This window comes from Gordionus sp. m RMFG-2023, chromosome 3, assembly GCF_954871325.1.
Source record: "Gordionus sp. m RMFG-2023 chromosome 3, tfGorSpeb1-WG-v2, whole genome shotgun sequence".
NCBI lineage: Eukaryota > Metazoa > Nematomorpha > Gordioida > Chordodea > Parachordodidae > Gordionus > Gordionus sp. m RMFG-2023.
Window position 1 is genome coordinate 2416047 of NC_088777.1, and position 24163 is coordinate 2440209.

General features: G+C 29.1%; 1 protein-coding gene across 1 annotated transcript; it reads right to left on the minus strand.

Annotated features, from left to right (window-relative positions):
- Window positions 1–7388: 7388 nt before the first annotated feature.
- LOC135925763 (sulfotransferase 1B1-like) lies at window positions 7389–15606 on the minus strand. The gene is made up of 7 exons (XM_065461234.1): window positions 15402–15606; window positions 11998–12322; window positions 10202–10416; window positions 9521–9650; window positions 9351–9445; window positions 8551–8725; window positions 7389–7750 (listed from the first exon to the last, which is right to left on the minus strand). Exons 1-7 carry the CDS (start codon window positions 15423–15425, stop codon window positions 7638–7640), a joined length of 1077 nt encoding a protein of 358 aa, XP_065317306.1. The 5' UTR covers window positions 15426–15606; the 3' UTR covers window positions 7389–7637.
- Window positions 15607–24163: the final 8557 nt, after the last annotated feature.

Below are 24163 nucleotides of genomic sequence, written 5' to 3' on the forward strand. Positions count from 1 at the left end.
TCACCAATGTCCTAATAATCAAGAGGTATAATTTCTCAATTTTTTTATAATACCTATTCTTAAATAATAAAATATTTAGATGTAATAAATCATATATAAATTCGTAGATCTCCCTTGGGTCAAAATAAAAATTTCGTTTTTATGCCACGTATTTACTTTTGATCATTTTTCGGGTTCGGTTTTTCCGAACGGGCTTGCAGGTTCTTTGATCAAATATACTTAGAACCTTTCATTATTTTTTTTAAAGATGATATTCCTTTTCTTCTTGTAGCTCCTCCCTTAAAATTAGTATATATTTGTATATGGTTAGAGGCGAGGGTTATGGTTAGAGTTATATATATATTGATATTTAACATAAAAATAACACTATTACTTTTAGATACGCTAAAGCTCTGCCAAAAATGGTCTTGAAATTGTGCTCCTTCTTTCACCAACCTGTTCCAGCTGTCATAAAATTTGGATCCGACGATCCCAAACTGCCTCGGAACGAAGGAATCGATGAATCACCCGATCTAGTTAGTCTTTCGATGATAATTTTTTTTATTTTATTTCGTTTTGTAAACTATTCAGCGACAATGACCTCATCGCGCTACTCCTGTTTCTATAGCGCATGCCCCAAATTTTGCCTAAATTAAGAAAACAGAGATGATATCAAAGTTGTTCAAATTAGATTGAATTCTTTTGATAATCTTTAGTCCTTTTTTTTTAATGCCCCGTCTGAGTTCAAATGTAGCTATAAAATTTCTCTCCTAATTCGTGTACTAATATAATTTCAACCCAAATTGTTACTAATTTTTGTTTTTTATCTTTATCGTAGCTACTAATTCCATTAAGCTAGACGGAGATATAAAATAATTTAAAATAACATATGTTTTTTAATCGACCAGTTTAAAAAGAGTGCTAGATTTCGAACCAGAGCCAGAATGTCGAATTTCGGGACCTTAAAACGAGACCTGGGTATAACCTCTTCGACCCCAACCGCGAAGACCCGGAACAAAACCTACCGCCATTCCCAAAATCAAACGATTTCCGATAAAAATGTCGGCTCGAGGGTAAGATTAGGCTCGAAAAGCGCCGCCGCCTCTGCTGGCGTGCGGAAATCGTTCGGTATGGGATTTCAGCTTAGGCTCAAAGTTTCGTCCGTCAATTATGGCAAGGTGCCATCCTCCCAGAGAAGCGAGTAAACTTATTTTATAAAAATGTTCATATTGCTATTTATGATTGTTTGTTAAAATATTTAGATTAATAAAGGGTTTTTAGAAATAATCTAGACGTGTAAAATGTAAAGTATCTATATCGTTATTTAGATTCTCTCTTTTAACGGGCATTGATACCTAAATACATTTGTAAAGTGTCTTTTAGTAAATCCGATTATTATACTCTTTATTTTGATGGAAAATGGTTTAGAAAAACACTTAGGTTTTAAATTTTGGGCTTTAAATTCGGAATGAAATTCGTTGTTTTCATGGTTTGCCCTTCGAAAATGGTAAGCCATTTCCTAATGTAGGTAACTAGAATATAGGGGGGTGTGGGTATATATTTAACCTATTCCCGAGGTTCCATTTTGTATAATAATCATTGTTTTAGTTGATGATTTAAATTGACCTGTTGATGATTTAAATTGACCTAAACCACAATTATTTGGATTTCAATTAATACGCGATATCTCGGTATTTGGTATCCGTGATAACTCGGTATTTGTATCCGTGATATCTCGGTATATATCGGCGCATCTCTGATAACGATATCATAAACGGGAATTATTTTTTTTTAAACTAGTGACTGTTATATCTTATAATGTAGTAACTTATCGGATTTGTAATTACCATATTATTTGAATATTATAGGTTTTAGTATTTGTATAAACTTAAATAAAAGGTCAATATTGAATTAAATATATATTATAGTTTACAAAGAGTATCTTTAAACATTTTGTAATATAGATTAACATTTTTTTGACCATACACGTTTTTAAAAATATAGAAAACGTAAAAGTGACCTTTATTTTTCTATCACGATTTAGGGGAAAAATTATATATTTTTTTTAATGTATATACATATGTACAGTAAACCCTTGTCGCTTCCGAAAAATGTTGCCGAGAGAGTTGATATCCCCAAGTTAAAGCCGGCTTCCGCGAGTCGCGGCGGTGACACTGTTGCCACTACTAATAGGGCAAAGCGGAACCTATTCGATACATTTAAAAGTCACAAAACGTTTACTCCCGGAACCTCGAAAACTTGGGGCTTATTTGGTTCAAATGGAGACGATATTCGCGAGGGAAGATTTCCTTTAAAACGTTACAAATCTTGCCAATTAGAACGGCCCGTAAAATCTCCGGATATATTCAGCACCCCTCAAAAATCTCAACCCGATACGCATTTACCGGCAAACGTCTTAAAATTTTTCGAACAAGGTTACAATGCCGAACTCGGCGCCAAATTGTTCGAGCAGGATACGAATTTGGACCATCTGGTTTCGCCGTCTTTGTTACTTACTCCTCCATTCAAGCAACTCCACCAATCGATCCTCAAAAATCCTTGCACGCCATCCAACCAGGCCGACAAAACATCGAATTTCGAATCGTCGCCCCTTCTGATTAAAAGTGCCACGAAAAGCGTATCCTTCGTCGAAGAAAGGAGTTCTAGATTTTCTCCCGAAAGATCGTTGGACCAAACTGCCCCTTTACCCAAACCAAATTTTTTCGGCGGCAAATATACTGCCCCGAAATCGCCCTCAAAACATCGCAACAATCTTTTGGACGACATTAATAATCGCAACGCCACCGTAGTTTTCGAGACCCCCTCCCCTAAAAATAGTTTCAAGAAGTTGCTAACCGAAGTGAAGTACTTCAGCTCCAAGTCTAAAAGTCGCATGATCAAGCAATGTTTCCGTCAAATAGAAGAAACCTCTCCTTTACCGATAACGACAAATTTAACCCAAAATCTCGACCCAACGATCGGCATTAACTTCTTAAACCACGATTATGACGATGACGTAAATATAGATTTTACTGATAAAACGGTAGGTTGTTTATCTTCTCCTGTTTTCAAAGGAAAATACGTTAGGCTAAATAACTTGAATTTACGTAGCCGTGATCACGATCTTTTCGAAACCGTTAACCGAAACGAAATACGTGCATGCGCAAATGTTGGACCAAGTACCCGGGAAACGGTAGCAGTGCCGCTACGTAAAATAGCACTGCAGAGCTACGTAATAAAGAACGCCGCTCCTAATCTGGTCCTCGTGAGCTCTGCGGATACTAATGTTTCTGTCTACAGAAAAAAAAAGTCAAACTCAAAGGAACAGAATCAAATGTCATTTATGGATCATTTGGGGAATAATGATCAAGGCAACGCCCATGATACTGGTACACTAAGTTATACCACTACAAACCGTTGTGACGTCATAGATCAAGAAAAAATTCGTGCCTCCCTCCCCCATACCTCGACGGAGGATGAAAAAGTCGACGCTAAACTCGATTTCCCGCTGTACAGCATAATAAGCGCGGCCGGTTTAACGCCACAAAAGCCCGCGGAAGGATGTGCCGATACCCAAGTAGGAAAGATTTTTCCCGGCAAGAAACCTATTAAATTGATTCTCCGGAAAGTGTAAACAAAGGGAAAATAGAGAGATGAAAGATGGAACGACTATATAATTTAACCTTGATCCGTGCTTTTTTTAATAATATACCACGAGAAAACACGATTATTTATTTCTTAAAACATTTGTATAATATATACATTTATTTTTATATTATTAAATAAAGCATATGTTATTTGCGGTTTGTGTTGTAAAATGGCGATTATGAGGCTTAGGGGGGTCTTAAAAATGGTTCACACTTAGGACACGTTAAAAGATAAAAACATAAAATAATTGTGATTCAAAGGCAAACAAAGAAAAAAAAACATGTTCTTGTTATAATAACTAGTTACAAAGTAATGTAATATTCTGACGTACAAGTTGTGTCAATTAAGAAACTAAAGGATTTTTTTATTAAACTTTATAACAACAAATAAATTAAAACTTTAATTTTTTTATCTTATTTAAATACAAACGTGAAAAGTTAATAATAATTCAATTAGAACATTAACAAAGTAAAATATATATACTTTAATTATATTACATTTCGTTCTATCCATTTTTAAACATTTACTATCACTATTTATAATTATTAACTAAAAAAAATACATTCAATTATAAATAAAGACATAATCAATTTACATTTGACGGGTCACGACATAATCAATTTGCATTTTATAAATAATGACAATTACGAGAGATAACTAGTTATATTTCTGCAAAAAAAATAACTGTAACTAGTTACATTTGAAAAAAATTATAACTGTAATGGTTTGATTTGAAAATAAATTGTAACTGTATTGGTTGCATTCGAAAATAATTTGTAACTGTAATAGTTATTTTTTTTGGATAACTACCAATACTAACTATTATATAAATAATCATGCATGCATATTTTTAAAAATATATTCAAATAAATTAATTTTATTTTTGATAACATATATTGTAATAAATTAATTAAAAATTTTGATTAAATATCTGTTTCTGTCGGGCCTTTTTATATATTCAATATTGATAAATGAATAACAGAGAGACACAGAATCATAGCCGTAGAAAACTATCATGTGGACTTTTGCCCCATAAATTTTATTGGTAGCTTTCAACCAATTGTAAGCCTTTGGCTATTTTATAAATTTTATGAAAATAATTTTGGGGTTTTGACTCTTTCTTTAAAAATTTTATATTTATAGTCGTTATTTAAATTTTTTTTTAAACTTTTCTCTTATTTTTCTTTCAAATACTTGTGTATAGTGTGATATATTAAATACATTTTGGGTGGAGAGGGTAGTAGTAATATGTAAGGGGCGGGGGTGTAATTAGATTAAAATGACATTTACGAGAACAGAAGATCTTCCGAAGAGGGGGATTTTCCTTGCCCCTCCCCATCTGGCCACTTCTATATACAGAATTTTATATGAATACTGACTACGAGTCATGAATTAATGAGAATGACATTCAAAATGATTCAGAATAATGAAAATTGTACCATCCCTTACAAAAGGTATAACCAAAGCAACGTACATAAATGTTGAAATGCCTTGGCCAAGCTTTCAAAAAGTATTTTGGATTTCACGGTAGTACAGGCAATATTAGCGTTAAGGTCTTTCATGTAGCATTTTTTATTAAAAAGGAGCAGTTAGAGATTTTTCAAAATTTATATTATTTTGTTGATAGATATCAGAATGGTTTCGACCTTAATTTGCTAAATCTTGATGCTTACATAATATTATTTTGGCTATAATCGGGCCGTTTTAACAACACCTCTATATCTTGCCTTTCAAAAAAATTTAATACATCATCAACATCTAAGTCATCCAGAGCCAAGTCTTTTGGGAACACATCTCTGTAAGGATCATTTTTTCCATAACTTGAACTTAAAATTAAATGTACTAAATTTTAGCTGGGATGTACATGTTAGCAAAAAAAATTTTTTGTCAAGCTAAATATTGTAAAGAAGAATTATCGATTAAATCAAACTAACTTGATAACTGAAATGACTTTGAACTACTAGTGTTGTTAAAGGGGGCTCAATCTGGGCCTTATATTAAAAACGGCTAACTCGATATTTTAGCCAGAAAAAATTCCAGATTTCGTTAATAGATGTTCAACCCTTTGTGCCACTTATGAGAAAAATCTTGAAGATTACCAAATATTTTTCCTAATAAAATATTTGAGTATAAATCGTTTTTTTTTTAAATCGGCTCAAAACGAGACAACGTAAGACTATCTTCACGGGCATGAATATGTTCTTGTCACACATTTAAACTTAGTAGAAACGCGAGATACCAAACAAGGTCCTTTTTTTTAGGAGAATGATTATTATAAGAAATTTATATAACATTGCCTAATCGAAAATGCTAACCTATGTTGAATTTACTGAGCTAATTAAAACGAGTTTGTTTTATTAAATATAGTATTAACCCTTATACATATACACTGACTACTCCCGAAGAACGTTTTCTCAGTCTAGGGAGGCTTATTTTTCGATGAGATACGAGCACGTCCTTTGAACAAATAAATTTATGGCTAAAGAGCAAATTTACTAATCACAAATTATAAATTTTATTTTGGTGCTAAATCTCCGTATTATTTTTTTATTCCAGTTCGTAATTATATTTTTATATAAAAATAAATGGTGAATTTTCTTTTAAAATACCTTTGATTTAAAAAAATTGTAAATCTTTACGATTTTTAAAAGTAACTTATGTTATTATAGTGTTGTTAAAATTGGTTGGTTGTTTAAAACCCAGACCCGAGGTTTGGGTCTAGAAAAATGGACTAAACCAGCTCTCAGCACGGACCCAGAACACAGAGATCCATGGTTTATACCCCATTTTGAAATATAACTCTAACTACTTACATTATAAGATTAGCAGATCAGATAGGGTTGGTCTACATCTTAGATAAATAATAAGTTACGACTATATTTTCTAAAATATAGAATAAGCTTCATTTATTTCTATTCTTTCAAATCAAACAATCAACATTAAATTGTGTAAGTTTGGAGTAGATAAATGAATATAATTAATTTCCCGTAAATAAATATAAATGACTAGATCTTTTTTAAATAATATATGTTTGTATATAAATAAATATATAAAATCAAAATTGAATCTATAAATTGAATTTACATATGTTTTTTTAATTGTTTTTTTTGTTTTTTTTGTTTTTTTTTACAATTAATATTGTTAACAATCTCGTATTCAGGTAGTGCGTCAGTTGAAGAATTGGGGGGGGGGTGAAATAATTTTATTTGGGGTATTTTTCTGTAGGAATTGTTTGTTTTTTTTCCTTATAAGCCATAAAGAAGAAAAAAATAGTTAAAAAATGACTAGATTTTTTTAAAAAATATATATCTATAATTGCATTATACAAATGTTTTTAATTGTTTTTTTTTGTTTTACAATTTAATGTCAGGTAGTGTCAGTTGTAGTGGGGAGGGGAGGGGGGGGTGTAACAACAATTTATTTGGGGGTATATTTATTTTTTGGAGGTATTATATTTTTCGATCATAAGGCATTAGAAGAAAAATAGTAAAAAAAAAATGACTAGATTTTTTTTATATATAAATCAAATTAATCTATGATTCGTTACCTTTTTTGTAAAAAAATGATTTTTTTAAAAATAAATCAATTTTATACATCAAAAAAAAAATCAAAAAAATATTTATAAAAAATAACTTAAATTAAATCCTATATTACAAGGTTAACGATATTATTGAAAAGAGTAGAAAACTTAATTATTATTTTTAAATTGATCTCCCCTAGTATAATTACAACAAAAAAAAAAGTGGAGATAGAATAATCTAATTCTTCAAGCGACAAATTTTGCATTGTAATGTTGTTTAAATTTTTTTTTCTTCGTTTATTTACAATTTATTTGTTTTAGATAGTCCCGTAGCCAGGAAAGTGTCCTTTTAAGTAAACGGTGACACCGCGGTGGGGTCAATATGGGACGGGGAGGGTTTCATTGGACCATTAGAAAATAAATTAGCTACGGGCACTGTTTGTCGATATATATATATATACACATGTCTCAAAGCTTATAATGATTTATTTTATTCGTAAATAAATTTTAGATCGGAGATTTCCTTCATTTTAAGTTGATATATCGCATCGAAAATGTGATCGTCTTCTTGACTAAAATGGTTCTTCCAATCTCCAATGATTCCTAATTTAAAATTTTTAAATATACTCATACTTAATTTTTAAAATGTTTCATATAATTATTTATAATAGGATTTCTATATTTAAAAAAAGCTTGAAGCTTATCGTATCACATAATGGCTATTTAGTGATGCAAAATCGTTCCATTTTGAGTCCATTTTAAACGACAAAAACGACAAATTCAGTAAATTCAGAAAAAAAAGATTCAGTAGCCCCCTGAAGACTTTGTTCAAAAGATGGCGCAGCAGAGGTTTGGACATCTACTAACGAAATCTCAAGATTTAGGCAAATTTTTTTTTTCTGGATAAAATATTGAGTTTAGCCATTTTTTTTAAAAAATCGGTAAAATCAGATATTTAAATTTAAAAAAAAACGCATGATTTAAAGTTTTAAAAAAAAAAAACGCATTGCCGAAAAAAAAACAAACACATTTGACGCTAACATATATATATGTATGTCGTATGCGGATTCGGAATCTCTTGATTTTAAATCATTTACTAAGAGCGATTTCACAAAAAAATTTAAAGTTCTATTTGACCGGAAATGCATCCTAGCATGGGTAGAATACCCGAGAAACTTCTAAATTTCAAACAATTTCGCCATGAACCTTAGAACTAATTCTAAAAATACTAAAATGTGTATCGTTGAAATTGGCTGAAATTTATAGGGTAAATACTCTTACACATGCTGGAATACAATTCCTTGTAAAAATCAGATTTTTAAGATCCAAAAAATAAGCCCGTAGTAATTGATTTAAAAAATTGAGAGATTCCGAATCCCCACGGATCCAATCATCTTTTCAACCTTTTCTTATGAATGTGCTTTTGGTTGTATCGAACGAGGGAACCCAATTTCTATTCACCCTTTCGTTCTCTTTCATTTTATCGAACGTGCACAAGTTATTCACTTCCATAATTTGAGCGTCGCTGAGCGATATTCCCAAAAATTTGCTAATATTCATTAAGGTTTGGCTTAAATTCTAACATATATATATATTTTTTTTTAAAAATAATTTAAATTTATTAAAATAAATACGCAGAAAAAAACAGAACAAAAAAAAAATAGAAAACAAAACACACTTAAAAAATTCATTTCGAGAAGACTCTCATAAATTTAAAACAAATTCTTTATAAAAAAAATTGGATTTTTTTTAAAATAAAATAAAATTTATCAATTAATAAATTATAACTTGGTCCTACAACATATATAATATCCATGTGATTAAAGAATAACTATTCTCCTAATTCCGTATAAAGTGAAACGAATGAAACGAACGAAGTGAACATATAGGTAGTCTACAAATTATAAATATGTGATTAAAAATCAAAAAAAATAGAAAACAAAGCACACTTAAAAATTCATTTCAGAAAACTCATAAATTTAAAACAAATTCTTTATAAAAAAAATTGGATTTTTTTTTAAAATAAAATAAATTATCAATTAAATTTATCCACAAATTATAAATATGTGATTAAAAATCCAAGAAAATACTCAGATAAATTATATATGATTTTTTAAGGTCTTTTTAAAAAAAAACAGCAAAAAAAAACAAAGGTTTTTTTCCCCCCATTTTATTAAAAAAATTAAATAAAGTTAAAATATACATTTTTCATGTCTTCGTAACGTACGATTAATAAATTGGAATCATCCCTTCTCTTCCAATACGTCTTCACGTGATTAAACCAAGATCCGCACACGACTATTGGCGTTTTTTTTAAATATTCGCGGCAAAATAAAAAATAAAGCGTATTATAATAATATGTATATATATTACCTCTTCCTTCTAGGAACAAACTCAGGAAGTGTTTAAAATCTTTGTCAAAATTTCCAAGATCCTTAGCCATCCTATGATGGTGAAAGAAAGACACGGCCACATCTTTCGGATTCCTCAGAACATATATAATCTAAAATAGAAAGTTTCAAAAACGAATACGTAACATATAATATATAGGTAGAAAGCAATCTTTAAAATTTTGAAAAAAGACCAGCGTCCGACTATATTTCTGTAATGGATAATACTCATCTAGCTGCCCATCAAGAAAAATATATCTTTTCTTCTCTAAGAAAGAAAGAAAGAAAGAAAGAAAGAAAGAAAGAAAGAAAGAAAGAAAGAAAGAAAGAAAGAAAGAAAGAAAGAAAGAAAGAAAGAAAGAAAGAAAGAAAGAAAGAAAGAAAGAAAGGATAGAAAAGAAAGAAGAGAAAGAAGAGATAAAATGATCTTAATTTTTTTCGGTTAATATTTTTTTTTATAAGGCCTATGAATACAAACATTTGGACATGGGCCAAGATGGGCTCGAAAGCCCCAAGCACGTGATAAAAGGGTTTCGTTCCGGGCCGAATAAATCGATCAAAATATTTTTCCGGTGAGGAGATATTAAATGGCAAAAATCCGAATCGGAGATGAGGGGGGGGGAGTGGAGGAAGATATTAAAATCCCGATCTTAACGGGTCCAACCTTGCATCGGGAATTCATTATGGCCGGGGGTAAGTATGTATGTTGGAAATGGGTTTGAAAGATCCTGGGTTTTTGTATCGAATTCAAATTTTTGACGCTCAACCCGGGTGGCGCTTCGAGGTGAGTGACTCTCTCAGATATGTCTAGGCTCTTGGCGTACGACTCGTCGGCTTGGTGCATCAATAGCGACACGATTTCGGCGGTCCAGGTTGTTCCTATAATTTTTTTTTTTATGTTTATGTAAATATTATATATTATGTTAGCAGCAACTGCATTTCTTTCTCTCTCTCTTTCTTTCTTTCTTTCTTTCTTTCCTTTCCTTTCTTTTCTCTTTCTCTTCTTTCTCTTCTTTCCTTTTCATTTTACAATTTAAGAAATCTGATTCTAACCAGAAATGTATTGTGTCATGTTTGGAATACCTATCCTACGTAGACAATTTTGCTATGAACTTTTGAGGTCAACATAATTTATATTCGTTTTTTAGTCCCATAGATTTTTAAACATAAATGATAAATGACTCAAAGGATATCGGTAAAATTATCAACAATTCGTAGGGTAGGTAGTTCTAAACGTGACGGAATACGTTTCCGGTAAAAAATCAGATTTTTTATACTTTAAAAATAATCGCGCTTCGAAAAATGACTTAAGGTTGTAAAATAACTCATTGGCGGAAAAAAAACACGCTGACACTAACATATTTGTAATACAGGCGTTAAATAAAACAAAAAAATTTATTAAAAATAATTTTTCTTTTTTTATAATTTGTTTTTTTTTTAAACACCACCTCCCCTTCTCCTCTCCTAATCTAAATATATCTTTAAAAATTTTTTTTTTAAGTTTGAAAAAAAAAACAAACATGTTTTATATTGAAGATCTGCGAAAGTAGGCCCGATCCGGCCCAAACCGGCTTCGGGCCGGATCGGACCGGATATTTTCTTAAGAAAATTTGGGCCGGGTCGGGTCGGGTCTTAGATTTTTTTTAAAATTTTATCCATATTTATCAATTTTATGTTAAATTTTTTATTTTTTTTTCAAAATGTAGATATTTTATTGTAATTTAACAATAATATTTATTATTATAATAAGTGATAAAATATAATTACAAATTCCGAAATATCTTTTATAAAAAATATTAACTACAAATTGTTTCTTCGAAACACTCCCATTTCCCTCCTAGTTTATCAAATATAGTCATTGTTAATTTTATATAGATTTTGCATCGCAACTATATTTAGATTTTAACCACAAAAAAAAAATATTTTTTCGTTATAATTAAACATTTATGTTTTAATATATATATATATATATATATATTTTTTCCGAAGTATGTACTATATTTCTTTGAGATAGTTATTAACTAAAGATTTATAAAATGTGATATAAATATTTTTTATAAAAGATATTTCGGAATTTTATAATTATATTTTATCACTATTATAATAATAAATATTATTGTTAAATTACAATAAAATATCTACAATTTTTTATTATAAAATAAATATATACGATTTTATTTTATAGAAAGTAGACGCCATATAACATATATCGTTTATTTTGAGTAATTATAAAAATTAATTTCTATGTTTAAATAATTTCAAGCCAGGCCGGCAAAATTAATGTAAAAAAATTCCGGGTTTAGGCCGGATCGGGTAAAACCGGGCCGGGTCGGGCTTGAAAAATTAAATCCGATGCAGATCATTTTATATAATTTGTTTTTTTTAAACACCTACACCCCCCGCCCCTCCTTCTCTTCACTCCTAATCTAATAATATCTCAGAAAAATTTTTTTTTAAAACCAGATTTAGGATAGGTCGCTATGACGATGTCGTCCGGTTGGAACGGATAATTTTGCAAATCAACGAATACTTGCGGTTTGAAATACAACCCGGGATAGAGTATCCCCTTCCAATAATGGGGTTCGATTAAGCCGTTTACATACGCTTCGAATCTCTTTCGCGATACGGATTCGTGAAAGGTTGGGCACGCCAGGGCATTATCGTTCAATAACGTGACCGCGTTTTTGTCATTCCCACCCGTTAAACGACACGAACTTTGTGGTACGCTACCGCCATTCTTTGTCGCCCAATCTTTACCATTCTCATGCGAGCTTGCATCAGTTTTCTTTGAAAAAAATAAACAAAGAAATAGATATTTTGTATAGGGTGTGTGTACTAAGATTTCCAGGAACCGGGAATCTAGCAATTTTTAAAATTATTTATAGATCATTAGGAACCAACCTTATTTCTTCCCCGAATTGTAACTCTTTACGGATCTTATCCATCCATCATGAAATTGTCTTAAATTTTATGGAGTAATTACAGTGCCCCTAGCCAGGAATTTCCAGCTGGAGAACCGGAGGGGGGGGGTCAATATATAGAAATAAAATAAATATTTAGGCCCACTCATAGAAAAATTTTGATATATTTTTTTATTAAAAAATTTGTAAACAAACGATTTTTAAATTTTAAAATTAATTTTAAAGCATAAATGAAATAAATGCTAAATTCTGTATTTTTTTTTGTCATAAAGCCATTAATACTGAATTTTGTTTAAGTCGAACTTTCGTAGAATCTCTAGTGATCGATAGAACTCTCTTCAGTGTAGAGAAATGAGGTCTCAAAAAAAGCCGTTGATGCAAGATGATGGCCGCCTGAATTAGCATGTATACAATTCTTACATAATATTTACGATATTTTCAAAATTATGTTTCTTTAACTTCTTCGGCTAACAATCCTTTTGCTATTTTTCATTTCCATGAATGTAAGGTTTCCATATTTAAATTAGATAATGATTTGATGGGGGATCATTTTATCTGATAATCTGAAAAAACGATCTACAGAAAGATAGAAAGAAAGAAAGAAAGAAAGAAAGAAAGAAAGAAAGAAAGAAAGAAAGAAAGAAAGAGAAGAGAAGAAGGAGAAGAGAAGAGAAGAGAGAAGAGAGAAGAGAAGAGAAAGAGAAGAAGAAGAGAAGAGAAGAGAAGAGAAGAGAATATCAATAATTTCATAATAGTTCTCTTATTTTTTATAAAGAACCCCAATATAAGTCCTTTTTCACAATCAAATCGCAATTGGGTTTTTCCGTTAAAAAATCTTAAAAGATTTGTAGGCGTTTTACGTACCCTCGATGATTTTTGGAGGAATGAGAATTAAATTTTGTTAAAAGTTTCTGCCTTAATTCTTATCAAATCAACAGAATTATCGCTTCTTTAATTTTTTTAAAAATATATTGATTGTGAAATCAATACAATTTTTAGCATCAGTGAGTACTTATCTGGTAGATACATTGTTACTAATATTTCACAAATTGAAATGGCCCATTATAATGTATTTTATATTTAACGCATTGAGATAAAAGACCAGAAGCTTCGACTGAATCATGTGTGGAAACCTCCAAGTTAAGAGTTCTATTTCACCAATAGCCTCAAAATTCGAATAAATGATAAGTAATGTATCTAAATGACCAGTCCACCTCTGGTCTAAACGTCCCTTTAAGAGTATGCCCTCTATATTTACAGGATATACGTTGAAACGCTTTTAAAAAATATTATACAATTGCATTTAGATAAATTTTAAAAAATTTGAAAATGATAACAATATTATTATACCAAATTTGAACAACAAGATGCTACTTTGACCTTTTTTTATTAATTTTTTTTTTGAAGCCGGGTTTGTACTCCTCCATTTCGGCCAGACATGACGTTTGCCCGTCATATGCAAGGCTTATTATATTAGATGAATTAATATTTAAATCATTAAAATTGCTTTAAATAAAGTACAATTGGAAATGTTTTAAGCAGAAAGACATTTGTAAATTAATGATTTTCCTCACAACAAATAATATTTGTTGTAATTTTCATTTTGATTATAATCCGTTTTAATGGTTGAAAATTAAAATTTAATTAATTAAATATAAATTTCTCAAAATACGAGAACCAAAAATATTTAAGGGGGGCCTGACCCTTAGCCACCTCCCACGTGACTACGGTCTCTAGTAAATATCATGTAACGCCCATGCGCCATAAATACACTTCTGTTAAGCCTAATCTTGTAAAAAAAAATAATTAAAAAAGTGGTGTGCGTAATAAATGATTCACAAGTTTAAGATTCCAGTAAAACCCTGAATTTCGAGTATATTTGCTGGTGACATATAATTTAAAGATCTGGAAACGGGTCTATTTTTAAAAAAAAACGGGCTGGGTCGGGCTTAACATTTTTTAAATATGATATCATTACATTTTTTGTCAAATAAATTTGATATACTTTCTTTCTTTCTTTCTTTCTTTCTTTCTTTCTTTCTTTCTTTCTTTCTTTCTTTCTTTCTTTCTTTCTTTCTTTCTTTCTTTCTTTCTTTCTTTCTTTCTTTCTTTCTTTCTTTCTTTCTTTCTTTCTTTCTTTCTTTCTTTCTTTCTTTCTTTCTTTCTTTCTTTCTTTCTTTCTTTCTTTCTTTCTTTCTTTCTTTCTTTCTTTCTTTCCTTTCTTTCTTTCTTTCTTTCTTTCTTTCTTTCTTTCTTTCTTTCTTTCTTTCTTTCTTTCTTTCTTTCTTTCTTTCTTTCTTTCTTTCTTTCTTTCTTTCTTTCTTTCTTTCTTTCTTTCTTTCTTTCTTTCTTTCTTTCTTTCTTTCTTTCTTTCTTTCTTTCTTTCTTTCTTTCTTTCTTTCTTTCTTTCTTTCTTTCTTTCTTTCTTTCTTTCTTTCTTTCTTTCTTTCTTTCTTTCTTTCTTTCTTTCTTTCTTTCTTTCTTTCTTTCTTTCTTTCTTTCTTTCTTTCTTTCTTTCTTTCTTTCTTTCTTTCTTTCTTTCTTTCTTTCTTTCTTTCTTTCTTTCTTTCAGAGAAGAGAAGAGAAGAGAAGAGAAGAGAAGAGAAGAGAAGAGAAGAGAAGAGAAGAGAAGAGAAGAGAAGAGAAGAGAAGAGAAAAGATTCTTGCAAAAAAAAAAACAAATTTTTATTAAATTTTAATAAATTCGGGCCTTTCCAGGCGGACAAATAATTTTTATTCCGAGTCGCTCTTATAAAAATTAGGTTCGGATCAGGGGGAGCGGGCTGGGCTCAAAAAAATTAGGCCGCTTATCATCACTAATATATATTATTAATTTTATAATATAATCATTTTTTTTTTACAAGGTATATATTAATAAATATAAATTTAATTTAAATTTTTTAATAAATAAAAATTTTAAAAAAAAAATAAAAAAAATTTAACTGTAATATTTGAATTTACTGCCATTTAGTACCAGTTGAAATTCTTAGAAAATTGCTTAGACATCGTATAATATTTGTTGTTTTTCGATTTGATTTTTTTGGATTTAATTTTTCTTAAAATTTAAACTCGTTATAATATAATAATCGAGTTTGTAACAATTCATATACCTAGTTTATTAAAGATATTTTTTTAAATTTTATTGCAAATTATTTTTTCAAATGAGATATTAAAAAATAAAATAAATTTTAGAAAAAAAATATTTTTTTTTTAAAATATTTATTTATTTATTATTTTTTTGACAATTAATTGACCTTCAAAAAAAGTAGTAAAAAAAACCATATCTAATATATTATTAATTATTCCTCTGAAACCAATTTAAGCAAAGAATTTCATTAAAAATATGTTTCACAATGATTGAATTTCTGTTAATAAATAGGTAAAAATAAATTAATTAATTACTTAGAAACCTGCTGAGGGTTTTAGATTTTTATAAAAATTTTTATACCTATTGAAAAATTAAATATTGTATTATCATTATTATTATTATTTATTAAGTAAAAGGAAGATGTGCAAGAGAGAAATAATTTTGAAGGTATATATATATAGGTAAAAATTTAACCGGACTTTAGGTAACTTTACCTTTTAAAAAATTTACATAAAAGAAATTTTTTTTTATACGTAAAATATGACAAAATGACAAAATAAAACGATTAATATAAATAAAAAAAAATACAAAACCAATGACATAAATACGTCAGAAGGTCCCTTTAATAAGTATGTAATTTCTTCTAGAGAAAGTGAAGTTAGCAATTCAATGCTGGATACCTTAGATGTTGTTAGGGCCAAAATCTTCTTCTTCTAGAGGAGAGGGTAAAGGGGGGGGGGTTATGACGCAAGATCATTAGTCGAATTGAAGGAGAGGGGGCTGGGTCTAGAGTAGTTATAAAGACGCTATCGTCATTTAAATAAAGAATATGGTAAGGGGATAATAACATCATTGCCATAGGAAGATGGGTCTAGAAATTCCTGGATGAATAGTAAGGGACATTCTTTATTTCTAAAAAGAAAGAAGGAAAGGAAGGAAGGAAGGAAAGAAAGAAAGAAAGAAAAAGAAAGAAAGAAAGAAAGAAAGAAAGAAAGAAAGAAAGAAAGAAAGAAAGAAAGAAAAGAAAGAAAGTAAGAAAGAAAGTAAGAAAGAAAGTAAAGATATAAAATTTCCTCTTTTTTCCTATCAGTTCCCTTAAAATGTAAAATAAAATTTATTTATTTCGTACGCAAACATTTCAAAGAAAAAAAAGGTCAAAAAAATTAATTAAAATAAAATATTTTTATATAAATTTAACTTTGCCAAAATTTTTCTTAATTCTTTAAAAATATTTTTTTTATTACGTTATTTATGACTTATCTCAAAAAATGAATATATTATTTTTTAAAAAAATAATAGAATTATAATCAATGAAAATTACACCTTTTCAAAAAATTTCAATTTTTAGGTTGAGAAAGGTAGGAAAAAAGAAAATTATGTTTAAAAATCATACGATCGCGATAAATAGCAAGGAGACAGTTTTAAGTTTTTTATACCTTATTAATGATAATGATAATAAAACTAAAATTTGTATCTATTTTTTTTTAAATTATATATTTACATTATATTTAATATTATATTATATTATCTAATTAAATAAATAATATAAAGGTTTGAATGACAAATTACATTCTAAAATTAAAATATAGTTATTATAATATTATATATATTAAGTAATCAATGTGTGTCTTTATTTTTCTTCCACTTTTGAATTTCATGTTTATGAGCGCGTTATCCTGGGTTTTACCTGAAATGTATTCTATACAGTATGTTTTGGTTGACCTTAATATATTAGACGATTTTTTACAGAAATCTTCCAAGAAACCATTAAACTTAATATAAATTTTTTAAAAGTTTTTTTTACATATAGAATTTATGTAAATAATAAAATGACTCAAACAGCTAACAGGCAAAATTGTTCTATGAAACAAATATAAGGTAGGATGTAGGTAGTGTTATTAAGCGGCTCGTTTTAAGCCGGTTTTTAAAAACGGTTATCTAGATATTTCATCTAGAATAATATTAGGCAAGTCTGAAGATTTTGTTTGTAGAAGGAATAAAGGTTTGGACATCTTAGCGAAATCTCCGGAGGTTAGGCGATATTTTTTCTGGCGAAATTATTGAGTTAGCCGTTTTAAATAGTGAAATATCTAGAGTTCGAGAGGGTTTGGGTTCGGTTTTTCATCCCTAGGTATAAGGTATAAGTAATTCTAAGCACGCTGCGATAAATTTTACGGTAAAATCAGAAATTCTAGGTTTTAAAAAGAACGCGCTCAAAAAAAAAATGATTTAAAAGTTCGAAAAATAACGTATTTACCCAGTGTTGTTAAAGAGTAATATCGTTTCATAGCCTAGATATTTAGCTCATATATGACCGAAAGGTTTGTGGACATAAATATAACCAAATGTATAGGACAATGTTGTTAAACGGCCGGATTTTAACCGATTATTAAAAAAACGGTCAACTCAATATTATAATCCAGAAACAATATTAAGTAAGTCCTGAAGATTTTATTCATTCTAAGGGTATATATTAATAAAATTTCGAGGTTAAGGCAATTTATTTTTTTTGGGGGGGGGGCTAAAGTATTCGAGTTACCAGTTTTTAAAATTCGGGCTTGAGCCGTTTAACAACGCTACATTTTAAGCTTGGCAAATACATTGGTCTAGTTGGCATTCATAAATCATTTAAATTTTAGGTCCACCTGAGAACGATTTTTAAAGAAAGAAAGATAGAAAGAAAGAGAAAGAAAGAAAGAAAGAAAGAAAGAAAGAAAGAAAGAAAGAAAGAAAGAAAGAAAGAAAGAAAGAAAGAAAGAAAGAAAGAAAGAAAGAAAGAAAGAAAGAAAGAAAGAAAGAAAGAAAGAAAGAAAGAAAGAAAGAAAATTTAGCCTTAAACTTTTGATTACTAAAAATATTGGTGAAAAAAAATCTGTATAAAAAAAATCGATTATAAATTAGGATTTTGGAAAGTCCACTGTTAAGAACTATGAACTATATATACGCCGGAAATAGATTTATTTTATATTAAATCAAAAATTTTTCAAATTAAAAAAATGGCTGCGAAAATGTCGGCGCGGTTTTTACGCCATTTTTGGTTACCCATATCATTATTAAAAATTTTAAACGAGAGACCATTTTATTCCTATGTCTGACGCAAACTATAATTCACCTGATCATCGAGATAATAAGGAAGCAAGCAGTGTTGTTAAAATTGCGCGCTACTTTTTTCAGTAGCGGTAGCTTTAGCTGGCTACTTTTTTTAGAAAGTAGCGATAGCGGTAGCTCGCTACTAATTTAGAAAGTAGCGAAGTAACGCGCTACTTCGCTACTTTCAATTTTACATAATAAATACATCTAGAAATTATTAAAATATATTTTTTATTAAATCAAAAATCATAATCCTTTTATTTTATTTTATTTAATTTTGAAATTTAAATTTATATTTAAAAATATACATTATAAATCTAGTTGGCATTATAAATCTAGTTATTAAAAATGTGTGAGATTGTTGAAGATAGCGAAATTTCTTTGAAAAATGAGAAAAATATAGATTATCCTTTCCCAAAATTCAAAAAATACTTTAATCTTGAAGAAAAAATTACTACTGGATATCGGTTTTGATGCAAAAAAATTTTGCCAACCACTGGTAGAGTCTATGCTAAAAGGCATTAAGAAAAGGTCAAAACTTTATTTTTATTTTCTATTATACAATTATATAAAATGAATGATTTATTGCTTGATTAGCCATAATTTAAATTGGCTTAATTTACAACTCAATCTATAATATTAATACAAAATTCAAAATTAATATATTATTAATTACCTTGTGTATAACAATTATATTTTTAAAATCTTTATCTACCATAATTTAATGCTATTTTAATATTTTTTTATAAATGAATCTAAATCTCAGATAAATTTAAATTTTGAAAATTAAATAGGTATTTTTTTTATTTTATAATTAATACAATCGCTTTATATAAATTAGATTTCCAGATCTGTATGATGATGATAATGTAATAACTGCTATCGTTCATCCTAGTTTCAAGTTAAATAGGCTATAGCCTTCCATAGACGATTCTAGCTTATTTTTTTAAATCTAAAAATACTCATTTAAATATCTTTGATGATTTTTTTCATATAAAAAGTGTGTTTATTAAATTTAATACTGCGTTGCCCTCAAGTGCTAGTGCTGAACGATTATTTAGTATGGCAAAGCTTATACTTTCTGATCGTCGCTCTAGACTTGGGGATGGCAGTACAAAATGTTATTATTATAAAGTGCAATATTAAATAAATTATATATATATATATGTAGAAATTATAGTCATGTTTTTATACCAATATTTTATTTGTGGAAATAAAGTTATGTAAAAAAATTTTTAAAAAAAATCAAAATAGCGTATAAAAGTGGCTAATAGCGCGGTACTCATTTGAAAACGATAGCGATAGCGATAGCGCGTTACTTTTAAAAGTAGCGTTTAACAACACTGGAAGCAAGTTTTCAATTTTATAGTAGTTTTTTAACATGAGAATAATTACCATATGGGTTACCAGAATGGCGGGTCCAGCTGATTTGCATTCAACGACGCTTTCGAATTGCATTATTATGAATGCGTCGTCAGTCAAGGTATTATTATATGTCATTGATGGAGCATTTAATTAAAAATAAACATATGGTATTCATAAATTTTCTTGGAAATTTTACTTAGAGATTTCCTTATTAACTCGTTTAATGTATGAATATTTGTAATTCGACCATTAAGTGGATTACTAGATAATCTAAAAGTAAAATTTACATAACACGAAAAATTTATGAAATAATATGCTTTTTTATAAGCTTTTTATGGCGCGAACACAATGGGCATAGAGCAACCCCCTTGCCACCTCCAGGGTCAACAGTTCAGATGCTGGCTTAAATATCTTTTAAATATATTACTAATGGCAAATAAATTGAATTATAAATATCCATTTAAAAAATTTTCATTGACCTTATAATTTATCTACAAAATTTCCCGACATCAGTTGAGACTTATTCACTGCACACATTGATTTGATTGAGACTGAGAGTATAGCTGAAAAGCAATATACTTGTATAGGAAATTGGGGGTGGATGAAGTAATCACATAAATTATATGTCATTATTGAGTCAAAAGCAGAGCTCTTATGAATTTAAATATTAATCTACTACCTAGACTCGCAGAGAGGCAACCCCTTCGTTTCATCTTTAATACAGTCGAATACTCTTTATCTCCCTCTCGGATAACTTCTATAAACTCAAATGAATGTGAGGTTCTTGATTTATTCATCGGTAGTGTTGTTTAAACGAACTGGGTTTTGGAGACTTCTATTTAAAAATAGCTAACTCAATATTTTAGCCAGAAAAATATCGCCTATGTCACGAGATTTCGCTAATAGATGTCCAAACCTTTATTCCTTCTACAAGCAAAATCTTCAGACTCTTCAATATTATTCTGGATGAAATATTGAGTAGCCGTTTAACAACACTAATCATCAGGCCCCGAATCTATTTCAAATCTTGATAGGAAAAAAAATTTTTTTTTACCGAGGGGATGTTAAAGTATCATCCTATGATAAATTACTAGCTAAATGCTATTGTTTGCTAAACGGCGACTCATTACTTTATTGAGGAAAAAAAAAACATTATGCACAAAGCCTTAAGATTTTGATTTTCCTCATAGATGGCACAAAGGTTTTGAACATCTGTTAACGAAAGTCTCGAGGTGCTTTGACGATATTTTTCTAGCTAAAATATTGAGTTGACGGTTTTTTAAAAAAACCGACTCATAATCGAACCGGTTTAACAAAACTACTCGATCGCAAACTACGGTTATAAAAGATTAAAATATTTAGATAATGTTCCATAAAAATAAATAATTGCTTATAGAAGTTTCGCTTAATTTCGCTAACACATTCTTCCTATTACAATATTTTTGGCAACCTCTAGGTATCAGAACTTCTCAAGAATGAAAGAACATTTTCTTAAATTGATATTATATGGCTAGATTTTAGCTTCAAGTATCTTTTCGACATGGATAGTATCGGATAAAAAATATTACGGTTCGATTCGATATTGGGGTTTGCGTTTTTTTGAAAACCCGTTCTGAACTTCGCATTGAGAGAAATACATTTCTTTAAAATTTTTTATCGACTATTCCTTAATAAAAGAGCTATATTGAAACCGTATAAAATTAAAATATCTTTAGGATTCTCTTCTATCAAATTTATATTGAGGAAGGAAATAAATAAATTATATAATTGAGAAAATTCCTAACTAAACCGCTAATTTTGGGTAGCTGACACGCTGTCAGATAAAACGTCAAAACAGCTTGGGATATCAAAAGGTTTCATCAAAAAAAGGGTTGGCACATATCTTTTCCAGAGATTTGGGTGCCAAATTACTTTAAGGCTCAGGCCGGATTCTGTAATATATATAGGTAATACGATTTATTCATATAAATGTGATGTATCGATACTAATGTCAAATATATTACATTCAAATTGAAACGAATACCTCTTAAAAAAAGTATTATCATGGTTTCAATTTATAATAATTGTTGTATACGGGAAAAATAAATCGCGGGTCATCTAGTAGATTTGTATTCAAAGTAGCTTACAAAATGCGGTATAATGATTGGCAAGCTCGTCATTTTCCGATTTTACGGGTCAACGCCTTTGAAATCGTGGGCTCTCCTATTTCTAAAATTCGTAAAGAGATAGTACTTTTCTTTTCTTTTCTTTTCTTTTCTTTTCTTTTTCTTTTCTTTTCTTTTCTTTTCTTTTCTTTTCTTTTCTTTTCTTTTCTTTTCTTTTCTTTTCTTTTCTTTTCTTTTCTTTTCTTTTCTTTTCTTTTCTTTTCTTTTCTTTTCTTTTCTTTTCTTTCTCTTTTCTTTTCTTTTTCTTTCTTTTTCTTTCTTTCTTTTCTTTCTTTCTTTTCTTTTTTTGTAAAACAAGTATTCCCCCCCCCCCCCATTAATAAACGTGAAAAGGTAATCTAGCACATAGCAGGCGAAAAGTTATCAGGTTAATATCGAAAAACAAAAGCCAAAGACCCTATTAAAGGAAGGGGATGCCAGCGTTGCAGGTCCCGCCCCCCATTATTGAAAAGACCTAGAAGTAGCCATGAGTTGCATGCAGTGAGCCTTTAATGTAATGGTTAAATAAATTGTTTAATAAAAAAAACTTCAAAGTTAGGGGAGAGACTTCTAGCGTAATTTCGTTCACCAAAAAAATTTTTTATAACTACTTTATATTGTATCGTAAATAAAATTTTTTATATGATTCTATATTTACCCTTATAACTTTTTTTTAAAAAAATGCTAAAACTTATATGATAAAAAGAGTGTTCGATGATTGAAGTTCTGGGAACATTAGAAAATACTACAGGAGAAGATCTAATAAACTGTCGGTCATCTTCATATCTATTTTATCTAATTCAGAATTCTCGTTCTAAGGATTTAAGTTTATTATTTTAAAAAAGTTTCGATCAATATATAGAAAGACTTCTCTTTCTTTCTATCATTATATCCGGCCCCTGGTCGATGACGATATGAACACTCCTCCCTCTCCCCAAGAAATCAAAATTAGTTCTAAAAAAACAGAAAATCCTAATTCAAGACAATCATGCATCCCTACTAACCCTCCCCAGTATTAGTTGGGTAATAACTAAATATGTCGGCTAATTCCGCTCAAACTTTGGGCGCTAACCGGAGAAAATCTCGCTAACAATGAAGCGTTTTAATTCATATTCTTTAATCGGCCTTGGAAAAAATATAGTAATTATCCAAACTATATACATTCTTCATTAAGTAGAAGTCGATTCAAACCTATTCTGTTTTTTTTTGCTTGGAGAATCGAAATATATAATTTAGTAAGAAATTCGTTATATTAAACTGACAAGTTTAGCTATACTTTTAAGATATTATTAGTCAATGTTTTTAGTAGCCTTTATAGCGGGTATTGGACAAAACTCTATGAAAAAAATTTTTTCTCAGCTTCATTTTTTTTTAAAATCTAATATTCCTTTATGTAAATAAAGAAACCCCATTTGTATTTATTATGATTAAAATTAATATGAAAATCAAATAATAGATAGTTTCCAAATAATAAAATTTAAAAAAATTTTAAACGATTTCTATAAGAACTTTAAGACTTCAAACAAAAATGTACCATTAAATTTGAGGATCGATAAAAATTACCTAAATATTCTGTTAAGAAAATTTTACCACCGGAGCTTCTGTTGTCCTCTTTATTGAATGAGATTATAGTGTTGTTTAACTACCTATCTTTAGTCAACTATAAAACAGCTTAGCCAGACGTCAACGATTATCCATAGCGATTCACAAAGCTAATTATATCAGTTTCAATGGTAGCCTTCTAGCCAAAGAGCTCTCATAGACAACGCTTACGTTCCTTTTTCATTTTGTTTCCCAGCGTCACACCATCTCCGTTCTTTTTTTTAAATAGTATTATTATATATTTTTCAAACATTTTTAAATATATTAAAATTTATTATAATGAAAATTTAAATTATTATATCTTATATTGATAATAAATTCTAATCTTAAGTTAAAAATATTCTAATTAATCTTCAAGATGAGACTCAACTTAGAAGCTTACCTTAATATTTTAGCCTAAAAACTTGACTAAAAAA